The sequence below is a fragment of the Camelus ferus genome, chromosome 11, assembly GCF_009834535.1.
Source record: "Camelus ferus isolate YT-003-E chromosome 11, BCGSAC_Cfer_1.0, whole genome shotgun sequence".
NCBI classification, from domain to species: Eukaryota; Metazoa; Chordata; class Mammalia; order Artiodactyla; family Camelidae; genus Camelus; species Camelus ferus.
The window spans coordinates 6,118,195-6,136,261 of record NC_045706.1 but is presented as its reverse complement, the minus strand read 5'-3'; the positions used below and the strand labels follow the sequence as shown (position 1 = coordinate 6,136,261).

The 18,067-nt window shown below is 40.4% G+C and overlaps 1 protein-coding gene across 4 annotated transcripts in view; it reads left to right on the top strand.

The window, feature by feature from the left end:
- Positions 1 to 18,067, top strand: part of EDRF1 (erythroid differentiation regulatory factor 1) — a 35,711-nt gene that overhangs the window by 7,540 nt on the left and 10,104 nt on the right. For 3 of the 4 annotated variants that reach the window (XM_032490684.1, XM_032490683.1, XM_032490686.1), the window contains exons 7-21: positions 1,076 to 1,177; positions 1,445 to 1,566; positions 2,355 to 2,466; positions 3,727 to 3,874; positions 3,960 to 4,068; positions 4,359 to 4,470; positions 5,956 to 6,216; positions 8,326 to 8,397; positions 8,702 to 8,852; positions 10,914 to 11,102; positions 11,429 to 11,629; positions 12,991 to 13,209; positions 14,850 to 15,073; positions 16,454 to 16,612; positions 16,792 to 16,941. In XM_032490684.1, coding sequence (XP_032346575.1) covers positions 1,076 to 1,177; positions 1,445 to 1,566; positions 2,355 to 2,466; positions 3,727 to 3,874; positions 3,960 to 4,068; positions 4,359 to 4,470; positions 5,956 to 6,216; positions 8,326 to 8,397; positions 8,702 to 8,852; positions 10,914 to 11,102; positions 11,429 to 11,629; positions 12,991 to 13,209; positions 14,850 to 15,073; positions 16,454 to 16,612; positions 16,792 to 16,941 — 2,331 coding nt within the window. The remainder of the gene's footprint in view (positions 1 to 1,075; positions 1,178 to 1,444; positions 1,567 to 2,354; positions 2,467 to 3,726; positions 3,875 to 3,959; positions 4,069 to 4,358; positions 4,471 to 5,955; positions 6,217 to 8,325; positions 8,398 to 8,701; positions 8,853 to 10,913; positions 11,103 to 11,428; positions 11,630 to 12,990; positions 13,210 to 14,849; positions 15,074 to 16,453; positions 16,613 to 16,791; positions 16,942 to 18,067) is intronic. The other variant, XM_032490685.1, reaches the window with a different exon arrangement.

Sequence of the window (18,067 nt, the reverse complement as noted above, 5' to 3'; positions counted from 1 at the left end):
GCCTGTGGTATGGCCTTGGAGCCAAAGCTTCATTGAGAACATTACAGCCCAGAGCCCAAACTCCCGCTAAAGTAACTACCTGGCAAATAGAATCTGGGGGATTGGTCCATCGGTTGATAACTTGTCTGTTTAAACAAATAATATAATCAGATGAGGTTCTTTAAGGAGAAGACAAGACATAGCAAAAGCACTGAAGATCCCCCCACCCTCCATGCTTGCAGTCATACATTCTTACTTTGCAAGCAGGTGCTAAGCCTTGTTAGCTCACAAGTAAGAATAAGCAACACGTATACATGTCCATGTGTGCACACATTTGCTTGCTCATCTTGGTTTCAAATAGTCTTTTTTAATAGCGGCTGCCCTAATGGTTGGAAAATTGAGTGGTGGATTGAGTTTACCCTGTGTCAAAGGTTCCCCTTCCTATGTGTTTTCCAAAATGTATTCCACAGAATGTAATAAGAGTAAAAAGTGTTACGAGATCGAATAAATTTGAGAACATTGCATTATACAGAGGTAAAGTGGGTTTTTCCACTGCAGGTCTTCTTAGAAGCCTTATATGGTAGTAAGTATTGTTCCTATCCAAAAGCAAATCCCTTAGCAAGCAGTGTTTTTCAGACTTGACTCAGGAAATTTTTCACCGAGTACCCCAGGAGCTAGACTTCTGTGAAACACACACTAGGAAATGTGACCCTGGAGGCTCTCCTGATGACCAGTGTCTCAAAAGTATGACTGAAGTTTCTTAGACACCTTTTAACTCAGTAGAGATGGGGTGGGCTGAAAGGGCAGTGCTCTTCACGGTCATCCAGAAGATAGTAAAATAAAAAAAAACTTCGAAAGTTTAAAATCTTTAGTCTTTTTTATTTGAGTAAGATCTGAACGTGATTAGCTTATGACAGTAGCTGTGATAATTAAGAGCTGAAGGATGCCACTGAGTGATGAGAGTTAGTGATCTGTATTAGTCCTAATTCACCAGAGTGGATCCGAGGTGTGTGCTTTGAATGTTTGGGTGGTACAGTAGGCCGTTTTTAAGAAACTGTGGCAGCGGAGTCACTCCTTCTCCTTGCACTTTTCACAGGGAAGTGAGCCTCTTGAACCCTCATACATAGTGGGGCATGTGGCCTCAGCACCTAAAGAACAAAACCTGACTACTTTATTCAATGACGGGGAGAACAGTCAGGTACGCTTCTCCCGGTGTCCAGGTCGAGACACCGAGTCCCCAGCCTGCTTCGTCGTTTAAAAACTAGTCTAAATTGGAATTCATAGGGGAAAAAATTCACTTGATCCTGAAAGTCTCTTGCTAAACATCTCTGTGATCTTGTAGCTCTGGCTTTAGTTTACTTTGTCTCCTTTGTCTTTTCCTTTTTCTAGTCTTTCTCTGGATCATGGGGGGAGATTACGGATCTCCTGTTAATTACATAATAATCTTTCCTATTTTAAATCAAAGGGTCTTAAGAATGATTTTGTTCGGAATATTTTATGGACATTTGAAGATATACATATGTTAGTTGGCTCCAACATGCCTATATTTGGAGGAGGCAGATATCCAGCAGTCAGCTTACGTCTCAGGTAAACCAAAATTGTATTCCTTGAGAATCAGTATTCCACCTGCTTTCGCCTGTCTATCTTTCCTTTTCCTAGTGTTCTTCACCTCCCTCTTTCCACCCCCCGTCTGTTGAAATGGCCACAGTAAGGAGGGAGTGTTTCAGCAAAGGCTGAAAGCCCTCTGGCTGCCTTTTCGTTCTAATCTTTAATGAATGGATTCAGAGATCTGTTGTCCGGACCTAGCCTTAAGTCTGAGTCTACAACTTGAGAGAACAGAAAACAGTTATTTAATTAGTTAAGGAGATGGTTTACCGGCTTCCTGTTAACTGATTGTGAACATTTTTCTTAATGTTCCAGGTGTATTTGTTCATAGTAGCCAGTGTGAATTCTGACTTGGGCTTTATCATGCAGGTGGTCAGGCTTTCCTTTCAGGTTGTGTGAGGAGCGCGTAGTAGGCTCCCAGTCATTCGCTGTCATGGTTCCTTCTCCTCTTACTGAAAACTCTTACGGTCACCAGTTAGAAATCAAAGCAGAGTTTATGGAAAGATGTTACGTACAACACACCACATGAGCTGTGTGTGCATATCTCATCAGAAAAGAAAGCATAATGACTGGGACATAGTGCTGTATACCAGAAATTGACACATTGTCATCGACTGTACTTCAGTTAACAAAAGAAAAGAAAGCATAAATGGCCTTCTCCATCTGGGGAGAATAGATTAAAATATTTAAATCCGAGAAATACGTCTGAGATGGATTAATTCTGGAACATCATAATTAAATCAAGTAACACTGGAAATGTCTATTTTTAGGGATAACAACAAGCCAATTAATGTGCTAACTGGAATTGACTATTGGTTGGACAATTTGATATGCAACGTACCAGAACTTGTCATGTGTTTTCATGTAAATGGAATTGTACAGGTAAGGTGGATGCAGTGTGACTTTTTATATAACCTTTCAACCACACATTGGAGCAGAAAGTATCTCACCAAAGTCGTCAAGGCCCTGAACTAGTAGGGTGTATTTTGGCAGGAAGATAGCTATGGATACGCTGAAATGTGAGCATTTTCACATTTGAGTTGGTGATATCAGAACCTAGATGTTATAGGAGTCTAACTTTACCTGTAATTTGTGGGCTGGTCATAAATATACTAAAACCTCCATTTGTAGCCGTAGAGCTGTAATTCTAGTGGCAGGAACCCATAGCAATTACCTGAAAGTATCTAAATAGTGGAGGTGTTTACTCAGCATATAAATACCTACTCAGTTTATGCAAAGTTTTAAGAAAAGTTTCCAGCAACAACTGCATAAATAAGAGTACTTGTGTAGCAAGTTGTTATCGAGCATGTTCTGTTTGTGAGGGACTTTGTTGGGAGAAAAATAAGGTTTGGTCACTACTCAGATACAGTCTAATGGGAAATAAGAATGTACAAAGAGAAAAATAGGAGACAGTGGATTAACTATTAGAAGCATAGTACACACGGAAGTTTGGGTGATCAAGAACGGTGCGATCACTTCTGTTTTGATCTGGTCTTATTTTCCAGTTGATTTGCAGTTTCTAGTCTTCAGTAAATACGGAAAGAGGCACTTAGAGGAGGGTGAACAGAAGACAAGAGGAAAAAATACGGAGGCGTTTTAAAAATAGTGGTGGTAATAGCCTTGCAGCCTTACTCTTACTACTGCCTCTGCCCTCCGTGCCCCATGTCTGTAAAAGAATGGAGTCCATGGCTCAGGGGAAAACTTGTGTATACTAGAGAGACTACTGTCTGGGGAAAGAAAAAGCCAGAAATATATATTTTGAGAAAGCTTGCTGGATGAAGTCTACCTTCATTTACCACCTTCCCAGTTGAAAATCGTTGGTGTAGAATTAAAGAAAGTGTACATTGCGATTTGTTCTGTGGTTAGGACAAAAATGAGATCCCGCCTAAGTCTGTGGTTCAAAATCTGGTAATGATTCTCTTTGGAGAATTAACTCCTGTAGTAAACCAGCCACATTGCTGGGCGGGGTGGGTCAGATTCCTTTGGAGTTTTGGAGCAGAAAAAAAGACCAAAAACCATTGGCTTAACTCTCATGCTGTGTAGATGTCTAGCTGCAGGGTTTATATATTCAGTTGCTTTTTAGTAAGAGAAGTGTTGCTGCGTAGGTTTTCTCTTAAACTATTTTCTGTCTGTGTCTTACAGAAGTATGAAATGATAAAGACAGAAGAGATTCCCAACTTGGAAAACTCTAATTTTTCTACTAAAGTCATAAAAGACATTGCACAGAATATTTTATCATTTCTGAAATCTAATTGTACCAAAGAGGGACATACCTATTGGCTGTTTAAAGGTAAGCTAATTCTTGAATGAATAATAATGTATTTGTATGGCAACTGTAAAATGAAGTTTATTTGGTTTTTTGGTTTTCTCCCCAGCAAGTGGCAGTGATATAGTGAAGCTTTATGATCTCACTACTCTTTGTGAGGAAACTGAAGACAAGTATCAAAACCCCTTCACAATGCCAGTGGCTATTCTTTTATACAAGTGAGTGCTGTAGAAAGTTACAATGAAGAAGTAGTTTTCTTTAAAATTTTAAGGGTACAACCACATTGTCCACACTTCGGTTTTAAATGCCTTTTAGCTTTCCATAGTTTAAAAAAAAAAACTGTATGTGTACGTATGTTCCAAAATAACCTGGTGGGGGGTGTAAAGTACAATATTTAGTTGTTTCTTACAACCCTTATTCCACTGGAAGGAAAGAAGAGCGTGTTTAGACTTGAGTCTTGCAGAGGATGGTGAGTGCGGAATAAAGTTGATAAAGAACATTTGTTTAGGGTTGCTTGCAACATGATGATGAAGAAGAATCAAAATAAGAAGCACTATGGGACCATTAGAACCTTGCTTCTGAACTGTGTTAGACTGCTGGACAAAAGCAGACATCCTCAGGTGAGATTAACATTCGTAAGTTCTCTCAAAATGTTCTGGCGTCCTGATAGCGTTGTTGCCTAGACGTTAAAGCTGCCTAATTCATAGTGTGTAACTGCCCGGCCCGGCCTGGCGGCCAGTTGCCACATGTGGTGTTGAGCACGTAGAATGTGCTTACTCTGAATTGAGACGTGCTTTAAATGTAAAATACACACTGGATATTGAAGATGTGTGTGTGTGTGTGTGTGTGTGTGTGTGTACACATTACGTTTGAAATGGTATTTTGTGTTTATTGAATCAAATATAACATTAAAGTTGATTTCACCAGATTTTACTTTTTTAATGTAGTCACTAGAAAATTTTAAACCTTGTGTGTGGCTCACACATTAATTACATTTTTCTTGGATAGCACTGTCCTATAAATTGAGAACTCACGTAATTTTAACAAAGTAGTGCTGTTTTTTCCTTTGTTTTATCACTATGAGAGGGTGGGAAATTGTTTTATAGTCTCTTTTAAAAGATCCATTTACATGACTGGCCTTTGTTATCACTTTGTTAGTATAAATAAGGCTCACATTCTATACCTCAGTGTATGAAAGCATCTCTCAAAACAGTCTCTCAGTCCTGTGCCCCATGATTTTACACCACCCTTATCACCCTGAAAACTGTCTGAAACTGACAGCTGTATGTTGTAGTGTAAGGCTAGTTGTATCCTATTTAAATCAGAAAAGATGTGTAGTATCTACGGTTTTTTAAAGGTCCAAGTTAATTTTAATTTTAGCCACATTCAATTTGGAGATAAAGATTATCCTAGAGACGAAACCAAGAGAAATTGTTTTTGAAACAAAAATGACAAAACTGTTTCTGGCTTACTTACTGCTGACTGATTAAGGAGATGGGGGTTAGTGGAAATTGAATGGCTTATGTGAAAGTTAGAAAATAGTGTTAAGACTATTGCATGTCTGTGCTTAAGAATTACTTGAATAATAGAGTAGAATGAATGCATATATATAAATGCTAGTTTCAAGAGATGCCAGAATTTCTGGACTTTTCCTTCATTAAGCTAGTGGGGGTTTTTCCCTTGGAACTATAGATTGTATAGTGAAGATTAGTAGCCTGTTAAAGATAAACTCGTTAATTCACAGCTTGTGAAGAGAAATTCTGATTTCTTGGATGATACAGAGTTATATCTTACTAATATTTTAGTTATGACACTTTACACGTGAAAACTTGTCTCCAGTGAAATATAGTTGCCACTTTTTTTTTTTAAGAGGAAGGGCTGGGAATGTAATAATTTCAGGAAATATATCAACCCATGAGGATTTTACAGAGTACGTTCAGAGTATTGGTACTTTAAATCAGGAACATTTCTCTATGTGTTAACAGCCTATAGTGGAAACAGCCTGTCTGCAGACCTCCTAAAATTTGTTAGTATAGCAGTAAAATTCTACTTTAGAGCGCTCAGTTTTGATGACAGTCACTTATTTTTTTTTTTCATTTTATAAGATTATTGCTTCAGCCAATTACATGCTTTCAGAACTTTTTCAACTGGATGAACCTAAAAAAGAAGAAAATTCAGAATCTCCTTTAAATGAGAATTCTGATGAAAGTTACAGTGAAGAGGAGGAGGAGATGCCAGACAGTGATGAAAACGGATCCTACAGCACCGGTTCTGATCCATCAGATGACAACAAAGCAGTGGCTGTAATTAAGTCTGTTGGAGAACTGTCAGTGCCAGAAAAATACAAATCTATTCACCAAATCAGAGTAAGCATGTTGAAATGTGTACTAAAAGTTTATCAGTGGAAAAACAAACTGTGGTTAATTGAATACAGTTAGCCTCTCAAAAGATGACATTGCTTCAGTAAATCCTTAATGGCCTAGGGTCTAATAATCATCAGCTCTGTGAATTCTAAAACTCGGTTTTATACTTGTCCCAGGGTAACTGACTCACGCGCAGACCTGTGGTAGGCAGTTGCGTAAACCACACATCAATGTTTTAAGTTTTATGTGGGAGGTTTTCCTTTCCAGTAACCGGTGTGTAGTTGTGTTTCCTCTTCCTGGTTGCTGGGAGGCTGAATGTAGAGGTTGCTTGGTGAACATACAATCCGAGCAGATGGATGGCTCTTTGATCCACGTGTGGAGAGATCTGGCACATATCCCTGTGCCACAGGACAGCACTTTTCAGGGACCGTGGCCACGTCAGCTCAGTTAGACACATCAGTACTGGTTAAGGCCTGATAGATCCTAACAGCTTCCTGCCCGTCAGGCTTCTGTTGGTGTCAGTTATGTTGACTGTCATCAGCCTTTTTCTAGACAATGTAATTATGTTTCATTTTTCTAAGTTAATTACTTTCCAGTCATATTTACAGATAATCTCTTAATTTAAGGTCTGAGTTTAATTTTCATCCAGAAACTTTATATCCAAATAGATTTTTAGAGGACTCCACTCTGTCCCCTAAGACATTGGCTGTCTTCCCAACCTTCTCTTTCTTCATTTACCCTCTAGCCACATGGCCTTTTTTCTGTCTCATAGTCAAGATCATGCCCAGCTCGGGGTCTTTGCATCTGCTGTTGCTTGTGCTCAGACCTTACCTTTCCCTAGATCTTTCTGTAGCTGCCTTTTTCTCAGTCTTGACTGAAATGTCACCTCCTCCAGGAGACCTTCTCTGACCACTGTAGCCAAGACATGCTGTATTTTTATCTACTTCAAGGAGAGGATAATCTGTTCCTGAAGTTCTTGTGTTTGTCTCCCGTCACTAGAATGTAAGCTTCCCGGAGGTCTGGACTCTCCTGTAGCTCCCGTGGTGAGAACACATGATGGATGCTCAGTAAATATTTGACCACTAATGCAGGAAAAAAGTCGTTAACTGTATGTCTGAATTTTAGTGCACTTCCAGCTTGAACCCTGCAGTACAGTAAAAAGTGTCTCTGATTATAAAATTATTGATTGTAAAAGTTACCTGTATTTGGGAAACTGCATTGTACTATAATGCAGTAACATTCTGCATTCTGTACACTAGACTCTGGATTTATGGGACAATTAGATAGTAATTAAAGATGGAGAGTGGTATGTTTACAGATTTTTTTTTTTATCCAGAGACAGCACTTTCTGTCAGTATCGAGAGCACTCAGAAATGTAGTCACAGTGTTCATATAAACACATCTTTAGTAGTTAGCATTGCCTTATCACTGTACTCTTTGAAGTGCAGACAGCGTGGCTCCAGAGCCCGGCCTCAGCTGTGTCGCACGCCAGTCGCGCGCTGTGTGCTTGCACATGTTAACATCTGTGTTTACGTCTCTTCCGTAAGATGAGAATGGTGATTTCCAGCCTCACAAGAGTCACCAAAATGGAATGCCTTGCAGAAACCCTTACACATCACAGCACTTAGCAGATGGATTTATTAGCTGGCTTTGCTCTTAGTTAAGTATGTAAGTTACACAGTGAGAACACGGGCAGTACTTGTTAACTTATTGCTGAATTGATGATACTGTTAATTGTGTGTTACCAAGTACTGGTGCTGGTTAGGAGTCGAGCTGACCTGTTGAATTAGGTCTACACCGATTTAAAACATTATTACTCGCATTCTTGCTTTTTTTTTTTGTAATAGAATTATTCTTTAAATTTTAAGTACTTAAGGCAACATATATGATGAGAGATCTTTTAAGCAGCATTTTTGTTGATGCTTTTATCAGTTTACTCTGCAGTTAAAACAATGCTTCAAGCTGAAAATGTCAGATACCTCACTAAGCAGAATACACAAGACAATTTCAAAATGATTGATTTTTAGAGTTTTGGTAATTCCTGGGAGATGAGAGCTATGGAATTTGTCACGTTGGCAGCATATTAATAATTTTAAATGCTTGTTTCTGAAGCCCAGTTGTGCGTTTCCGGTTTGCCATGACACAGAAGAACGCTGTAGGCTTGTACTCAGCTATGTTCTGGAGGTGAGTCTTAGTTTAGGCTTCACTATTTCAGTGAAGTCTGTACTTGATACACAGGTAGCACTTGTTTATTGGTGTCTGAATGCTATTCTGAGTGATGTTCTGTTGTAGTTTTTTTTTTCTCTTTAAGCATAAACTGAAAATTAGTTTTTCCCAACACTTTCAGGTCAAATGTAGTTTTTAATAGTCTGCTTTCAAAATATAAATTCTCTTAAATGTGTTTAGTAGTCCAGACATTGCCTTATGTTTGGTTTTCAGTTGACGTTCAGTTATATGTATAGTAAATGTTTCTCCCTTTTTTTCAAAGGGTTTGAAATCTGTGGACAGCAGCATTAAAAAAGAAAGCGACCTCCCTGCAGCAGACCCTAACACCCCAATCCCCTTGAAGTATGAAGATGAGTCCGCAGGGGGGGGTCCTGAGGGTCTGGAGAAGCAGATGGCCTTGTTTTTGGACAAAAGTAAGTTGAATTGAAGTGCAAATAAGGCCTTTTCAGTGGAGTGATATACTAGGCCTTCTTCAGCAGCAGGCTTATGTCAATTAAGGCATTCATTGAAAGGAATTCAGAAAAAGGATATCATGTGAATGGAAAGTAGGAGAAGATATCCTTTCATTCAAAATATAAAGTAAAACAGGGTAATTTCAATCGTTTGTAGATGCTTCTAGCAAGAACATAAGGAGCCTGCTTCTTCCCAATACCTGCTGTGAGGAGCTAAGGCCTGCAGCCTGGTGGGGTTCTCCTGAGAAATTACCACTTCCGTAAACACAGTCGAGTGTTAAAGCACAGACTTAGGAACCAAACCGCCCAGCTTCAGATCTCGGCCTCGCTAGGGCAGGTTGTTTGACTTTTTTAAGCCTTATTTTCTCTCTCAAAGTAGAGACAATAATTAAAGGCTTGTCATGGGATTAAGTGAGTTAATAGCACTCAGGACAGTGCATGTGGTAAGCACCATAGAAGCGGTAGCTGTTGCCTCATGGTGCTTGAAGAAAGCTGGAAGCGCCACTTATAGAATATCTGATTTGTTCCTCAAGAACATCACTTCACGAAGAACGTGTGGACTTTGAAGTAAAAGTTCTGAGTTTCTTGATTATTTTAATGTAAGTTGTATTTCTTTTTTTTCCAACCTTGTCTCTCCCATTCCTTTTTTTTTTTTTTTAAATCAGTTTCAGTTATTTTTAAAAGTGTTTTGAAAGCTTGTATATTTGAAATAGTAGCGAGTGCTTTCTGGTCTTTTCTTTGCTTCATGAACGTAAGAGCGAGGATTCATTTCCCAGCTTTTATGTAGAGCTTCCTGTGCGCTGGCCTGAGCCTGTAGGCAGTGAGGACTTCAGACATCTCTCCACATTTTTCATGGTGTTCTCTTTTCTGAAATGCCTTTTCTGTCTCCTGCCTCCCCATCTCAGCTATTGAAAATCCTGCTCATGATCAAGATCTCCGTGCTCACCTCTGTCCCCAGCCAGAATCACCTGATTCCCTCACCACTTTGTCCTGTGGTCACTTACTGAAGCCTGCTTTAGCCATAGTCAGCTGTGTTTAATGGTTTTAGACAAGCACACGAACACACTCGTGAGCAAGAACTTTATCTTATTCATCTTTGGTTTCTCGCAATGCCTCACACACACAGAAAACGCAAACAGTGGTGGCAGAGGAAAAGGAAATACATGCAGGAATAAAACCACAGGAGAAACAAGTACTTGCCATTGCTCTGAAAGGCTCGTGTGTTGTAGCTGGTGGGGTTGGGTTCCTGGAGCACTTTGTTCTTCCCTCTGTGATTGCACTGATGTTCTTTGTTGTGCTTTATGTTATCAGCCCATCTCCATCTCTAGTCTGTGAGGTCTGCAGGGACAGAGGCCATGGAACTTCATGTCACTGTTTCTGGTGCCTAGCACAGTGCTTGGCACAGAAGTGGTCATTTGTTGGCTGAAGAAGTAGTAGTGGGCTAGCCTTTAGAGGGTATTCCTGTTGGAAGAAACAGCAAATTAAGATGGAATATAGGAAAAACAGGCATCTAATGTAGACAGCAAGCAGCAACTTGACTTTGGCTGGTGGAGGGTAGCAGGGGTGGAGAACTGGGAGGAGGTAAGACTGAAAAGATAGAGCTCAAGAAGTGGAATTTAATAAGTGGTGAGAAGCCATTTTAATGTTTTCAAACAGCGGTTCCACTGTGATTAAACCTGTGCTTCGGGAAGGTAAACTTTTTGACAGGTTGATGCATAGACTAGAGAGAGGAGGCAGATAATCAGTCGTGAGTTTAATCATGTCAGTGACCCCAGAAGAGAATGACAGGGTTGGCAGCTGCAGGGGAGCAGGCCTTCGGAAATCCCAGAGTACTGGCCACTGCTGAGATTCTGCTTTGTTGCATTTAAGTAGTAAAATATCATATTTACCAGTTTTGTTGTTAACTATTAATAGTACCTAAGTCTGGAGTGTTTTTATTAAGAAACAGAAATTACTCTTCTTTTTTACAGTGAGACCTATGTTCAAATAAAATGTGCTGCCTTTCTTTCCCTCATGTCGTAGTGGGCTCCCTTCAGAAGGGTAATTATTCCAGTCAATCTGGAATGATCCCTGGTTCTTGGCAACATAAAATGAAACTCCAGCTGATTCTCAAGTCATCTAAGGCCTATTATGTTTTGTCTGATGCTGCCATGAGTCTTCAGAAATACGGAAGAGCGTTACGATACATTAAATTAGCTTTGCAGAGCCATGGTAAGTCGCTGTGAATGAGTGGGTCTAACAGGCTTTGGGAGGAGGGAGCAGAGAAGGCGTCTGAATCACAGCGAAGTCTTATTCCTACTTCTATTGTAAAATTTAATTAAAAAAAACTTTTTCTAATCTCGTCTATGCTTCCTGGTGTTTCCACTTTGAGTGGTTGAACATCTGTGCACTTTGTAATGTATGAAGTTGGGTGAAATCTGACGTAAACTAAGAGTGGGCAGCAGTGGTACAGGGCCTTCAGCTGCTAGCAGATGTTGTTAATATCCACTCACTTCCCGCATGCTGTGTTTTCTCTCCTTCCTGCCCTTTCCACACAGACACCTACTGCTGCCTCTGCACCAATATGCTTTCTGAGGTGCTGCTGTTTCTTTCTCAGTATTTGACACTCTGTGGTGATATCCAGCTAATGCTGGCCCAGAATGCAAACAACAGGGCAGCACACCTTGAAGAGTTCAATTACCAAACCAAAGAAGACCAGGAGATACTACACAGCCTCCACAGGGAGTCCAGTTGTCAAGGTGCGCCAGCGGGACTCCTCCTCTGATTCGTCAGTGTCAGGATGTTAGTGTTTGGAATTGCGGTTCTGTTTCATCATTTCTTAATGTTAAAATTGAGCGTGAACCTGTGGATTTGTGTATAAAATGGTTTCGATATATTTTATAATTACTAGTTACACAACTGGAAGTAACTGAAAAATAATCTCTGAAGACAATCGTGTTGACCTTTGTGGAAAGTTTTCCTAAGTGACCCTTCTAGTCAACTAACCAAGCCATGATTTTCTTTTGAAAGGGAATAGCAGTTGGTAAAAGTGGATGAATTAACCTTCTAAATGGTTCCTGGGGCCTAAGATATAGAGATCATTAGTTTTTAAACTTAGTTCATAGCTGGCTGGGTTTTTTGGGCATTGTCAGATTTTAAAACTAGGAAGAGGAATTTAGTCCACAGCAGCATTACCCCTCCCTTGTAGCTCAGTGCAGTTATGTAAGCGCCATGCAGTTAGGGTAGTAAATGAGATACAGGTCAGTCCTCTGCAGGTGCTGTTTGTAACGTATCCTGGAACTGTTTTCTCATGCTCGTAGATTGTTTATATCACTTGATACCCACGCCCCAGAAAGCTTTGGGCTGTTAACATCTAGAGAAGTACAGTGGGGGAGGAAATATTTCTTTGCCCTCTTTCTGCCCCTTTTCCCCTTCTGAGTTTCTCAAATGATCATTTTATTTTAATAGACATGGTGAGAAAATCCTTAGTTTGTTTTTACTACCCCCCAGCCCATCATGTTAATTTCATTGAAAACACTTCTTTGTGAGAGTGACGTGATCTTTGAGTGTTATCAGCAGGAGTACTGCCTTTTTTCTCCTTGAATCTTTGGGCCCTGCACCTAAGTTTACTCGTCCCCACTAGATGGCATGTTTGAGTCTTTGAGAGCTCATCTGTCAGCTTCTTTTCTGACTTAACCTCATGTGGGCAAACTGTAATGTACACAGCTAGCCTCTGGTAGCACTCAGCGCTTTATTTCACGAACTGTTTACAGTAATTAAAAAGAAAAAATGGCCTACCTTGTATCCGTGGACAACTCGCGGTCTGTACCAGTAAGCGATGGACCTGGTACAATCTGGGTCATGGGAATTGTTCGGTATTTTTAGACAGAAGAATATTTCTTTTAATCAAACATTAATGTCCCAAGAAAATATAATTTTATAAATAAATTAAGAGATCTTTAATTTGAAACTTAAAAATTTTAGTTGTATTAATTGAATCTTAGTATGTTTATATTGCATTTATTTGTTATTTTACCTTAAAAATATGATTACTTAGATTACTACTGAGGAAGAAGGGTTCATATGACTTACAGTGTTTCCTTTGTTTTTTTCTTTTAAGGATTTGCATGGGCAACTGATTTGTCTACAGACTTAGAAAGTCAACTTTCAGTTAGTTGTAAATGTTATGAGGCTGCTAATGAAATATTGCAGTTTAGTGACTTAAAAAGTCAAAATCCAGAACACTATGTACAAGTATTGAAGAGAATGGGTAACATTAGGAATGAAATTGGTGTCTTTTACATGAATCAGGCTGCTGCATTACAGAGTGAGAGAGTAGGTGAGTATCTCTTTGGTGTCCTCTTTCTTTTGCTTCTTCTATTAGAAAATCATGCTGATTTTACGTGGTTCATGTCATAAAGGGGTGCTCTGTTAAAGGGCCTTTTATTGTTAAATTCTCAAGAAATAAAATTAGGAAATTTCATTACCTCCTCTTGGGATTCATCATTTCGGTGTCCTCCATCCTCCGTCTGGTCAGTTCAGAAGTGAGTTGGACAGTCAGCCTTGTGCTAGGCTCTGTGTTGAATATGTAAGTGGCTAAAACAGTTCTTTGAGTCAGGAAGCCAGATATGAATGCAAGTCTCTGAAAAATGCTATAGGTACAAACACTGTGCAGTAGAGGAGTGGGGAAAGGAGACATTTCTTGAAGTTGGGGCATTCTTGGAAGGCCTGTGGGAAGAAGGTGTGGTTCGGGCAGATTGCTGCATCTTATGTAGGCCGTGGGCAGGCACATGGAGGGGAGGGGGGCTGTCCCAACTGGAGGAGGCAGCATTAGGAACGACCCAGAGATACAGGGTCCAGTGGGTGTTCATAGCAGCAGGTGGTCTTCAGGCAGAGGGTGGTGGGGTCATCTGCGCCCACGCTGAGTTTGCGATGCCAGAGGACATGTGAGTGAATGGCCTAATTTAGTAGTCAGTTAGAGATGCATGCTTAGAGCTCTTTGGGTTAGCAAGACATAGGTTGGGAACTATCACACAGGGCTGATAGTTGAAGCCATGAGGATGGATGAAAATGTAACGGCTGTACACACAGCGCTAGAAACCAGAAAGGCTGAGACAGAACTAGAGGTGGCAGGTAGGTTGAGCAGGTGACTGTGCCTGTCGCTCTGTGTGCTGTGCTCAGCACAAGGGGCGCAGAGTTCATTGCTGGTGGGTGAACCTGTGCCTTTTTGTTGTTGTTTATACATAATATTTTTTCTTTTAAATGAGACATAAGGACCTGTGCTTTTAAGGTGCCTCTGGAAGAGGAAGTCAGTGAAGGCATGTGAAAAGCAGTGGTCAGAGACCTCAAGAATTAGATAAGACATGGACTGTACATCTTAAAGTTCATGGGACCATGTGTTTGAATCTTTATAAAATAGCGCTTTGCTCAGATGTTTTTATTGGCCTGCTGTAATATCAACCAGGCAGTAGAGAAGAGGACTCTGAATGTTGTCCTAGTCAGCTCCAGCTGCCATAGCAAAAGGCCACAGACTCGGTGGCTTAAACAGCAGAAATTTCCCTCGCAGTCTGGAAGCTGGAAGTCCAAGGTTGGGCTTCTCTGCGACTTCCCTCCTTGGCACACAGATGGCCACCTTCTCGCTGTGTCCTCGCTGTCCTTCTCCCCGTGAACTCTCCTTACGTGTCTCTCTCTCTTATAAGAACACCAGTCATTTTGGATCAGGGCCCCACTTTCTGACCTCATTTAACCTCAAATGAGTCACATTTTGGTTAGGGCCTCAGCACGAATCGCGGGGGTGCGGGGGTGCAGACCTGGGCCCGTAGCAGGGGTGGCAGGAAAGTGTGCTGCAGGCAGTCCAGTGGCCGGCGCTCCTTTGGACGTCCCGTCACTGCCTGTCTCCTTTCGTCTCAACCAGCGACACTGGCGCAGTCTACACTGATACCTGCTTACACAATTGTTTTCTTTCTTTTTTTTACGAAGTGAGCAAAAGTGTGTCTACTGCAGAGCAACAGTTGTGGAAAAAAAGCTTTTCTTGTTTTGAAAAGGGAATTCACAACTTTGAGTCAATCGATGATGCTACGAATGCCGCCCTTTTATTATGTAACACGGGACGACTCATGCGAATCTGTGCACAGGCACACTGTGGCGCAGGCGATGAATTTAAACGGGAATTTTCACCAGAAGAAGGCTTGTATTATAATAAGGTAATGCACTGGCTTACATGTGGGACCATCCATTCACACCTGATTATCATTTACACTTTGCTGTTGCTCCACTAAAATACTATAAAACCAAGATAATTAAAAATGTAGTGATGGCACAGGGCTAGACAGATCATCAAAACACTCAGAAACTGGCCTAGGAATACTAAGAATTCAGTGTTGACGCTGACAGGTTGAATTGGTAGGGAAAAGATGACTGTTCAGTAAATTGCATTGGTGTAGCCAGAGTAAGTGTCAAAAAAATTAAAGATTGACATAGAGAAGTGAAAAGTCCCAGAGGAAAATACAGGTAGGAGTTTATCTGATGGGGTAGGAAAGGACTTTCCCAGAATAACACAGTGACCAAAAATCAAAAAGTAAAGGATGGATAAATTTGAATGCATAAAAAAGTTAAAATGACATCAGAAATCAGAATTGACAATCTAGGGAGAATACTTTATAGCACACATGATAGATCAGAGGTTAATGAAACCTTCACATATGGAGAACAGTCAGGAATCACTGAAAATAAACTTCCCCAGTAGAAAAAAAAAAAAAAAAAACAAATAACCTTGAACAAAAGAGTCATACATGTAAAAAAAAAAAAAGTAAATGATTAATATGTAAGCAAAATTTTAAATTTTTATAAAATTTTAAAGTTGAGTTTCTTTTATCAAACTGGAAATATTTTTTGGCAAATGGTAACATCCAGTATTGGAGAGGGTGAAAAAACACAAGAGCACTCATTTAATGGAGAACTTTGAAGCTGTTTCAATTATGTTAGTGAACAATGTTCATTGCCTAGGGAACTTTAAAAAAAAAAGGTGACATTGTTTCTGTTTTTCTTTAAGTTTGTACACAGAAAAGTGGGTAAGTACACACCAGAAACACAGGAGTCACTGCTGGGAGATGGAATTAAGTGTGATTTTGTTTGCTTAAGTGCAACGACCATGTGTTTCAGCACAGCAGTGGCAGAAGTGGGGAGGGTTGCTTCTTTCTACAGTCAAACCCAGCAGATCTTCTATCCATAGACTTGTCAAATTCTTTTTTCTAGTTTGCTAGGTATATAAACTAATATTCATTTAGAAAGGAAAAAACAAAGGAAGAAAATGCATCCTCGTGTCACACAAGTCATAAAACAGTCAGATTGGCTTTTGATAGACTCGAGATGGAAATGTGGGGTGGCCTGCAGTCCACGTGAAATAACTTTCTTCATTGAAATAGTTTCATTGATTTGCTTTCTTCCTTTCTTCCAAATATTGTCGTTTTATACATTCTCTCAAAAATTAAATTCACGTCTGAGTGATTGTGAAGTGTTTTGTGCTGACTGTGGTGTTGACGTGTATCTAAACTGAGTCGCAGCTGTGCTCTTTCCTCTCGCAGGCTGTTGACTACTACTTGAAAGCACTGAGGTCATTGGGAACACGAGACATACACCCAGCTGTTTGGGATTCAGTGAATTGGGAATTGTCCACGACTTACTTTACTATGGCAACGCTACAGCAAGACTATGCTCCCTTATCCAGAAAAGCTCAAGAGCAGGTAATAGTATTTGTTGGACTATGAAAGAAATCTTACCCTTATTTATTCCTTCGTTTAACAGATACCGGGCATCTGTAACAGTCTTTTCCTTGATAAGCAGTGTTTAAATGTTTTAAAATTTCTTACGTAAGATTATGGGCTTGTCATTTTTCCCCCTCCCCCTTGAAAAAAATAAACAGATTGAAAAAGAAGTCAGCGAGGCTATGATGAAGTCCTTGAAACACTGCGACGTGGACTCGGTGTCTGCTCGACAGCCTCTCTGTCAGTATCGAGCTGCAACCATCCATCACAGGCTGGCGTCCATGTACCACAGTTGTCTGAGGAATCAGGTACTGCCATTTCAGTTCAAGTTCGGTGCCAAGTCCATTTAAAAGTGTTCTGGTGCTTTTCTTACGTTTCTGTATAGATTTTAAGTCATCTGTTCTTTTAGTTGCTTGAGAAAAACTTGGAGCGTAGGTATTTGTCCCTTCTTGCCTGTGCTGTGTGTTTTTTCTACTATAATTGATTGGGTCTTAGTTTGCAAAACTAGGTATTTGCCTGGGTGTTATTTAGATTTTTTTTTAATGTAGTTAGGCTTTATAGTTCTAGGCCAGTGTTTCCATGCCTGTGTGCCCCTCCCTGTTGAGTGTCTCTCAGAACCCACCCAGATGAACCTCTGTCCTGGATTTTCTTGTGTGTCCGTACCTTTTCTGCGTTTTACCACTTAAACAGTGTGTTTACATTTTACCTCGTTGTGAACTTGATAGAACGAATCATACCGTGTATATTCTTCTGTGCTTATTGGTTTTCACTTAACATCATATTTGGGAGATTCTGCCACGTTGATGCATGTGGTTCTTTACTTCTCAGCTCAGTAGTACCTATTAAATGAACCTATCATTTACCTATCCATTCTATGATTACCAAACTTTGGGGTTTTCATTTGAGACTATTAGAAATAATACTATCAACAGCCTTGAATATGAATCCTGGTGCTCAGATGCATGTATCTCTAAGAATAATTTGAGGCCTGAGTCGAAGGTACCTTCCTTCAGAGAGGCTGCCTCCCTTCTGCCAGGAGTCTTGTGCTTGTAGTCTCCCAGGGGTGTTTTTTATTGTTCTGTTCTTTTCCCTTTCTTAGCTCAGCACCTTGACAACTTACTTTGCAGTCCCTTGGGTGTGGGTTTACTTGTAAGTTTTCATCCTGAAAATACTGTCCTTTGAGGTCCAGCCGGATCTGGGGAGGGGTTCTTTCCACTTTGAGCTGGCCCTAGACCCTGCTCCCCTTGCTGCAGGAGGCCCCAGCCTAAACTCACATTTATCCATGTGGCCTAATGTCCCCGTGGCAAAAGCAAGCTTAAGAGAATTCCAGGGCAATTCACTGGGAGGGGAAATTGTGTTTTCAGCAAATTGTGCTGGGACAACTGGATATCCGCATGCAAAAAGGGTGGGCTCCTCCCTCACATAATATACAGT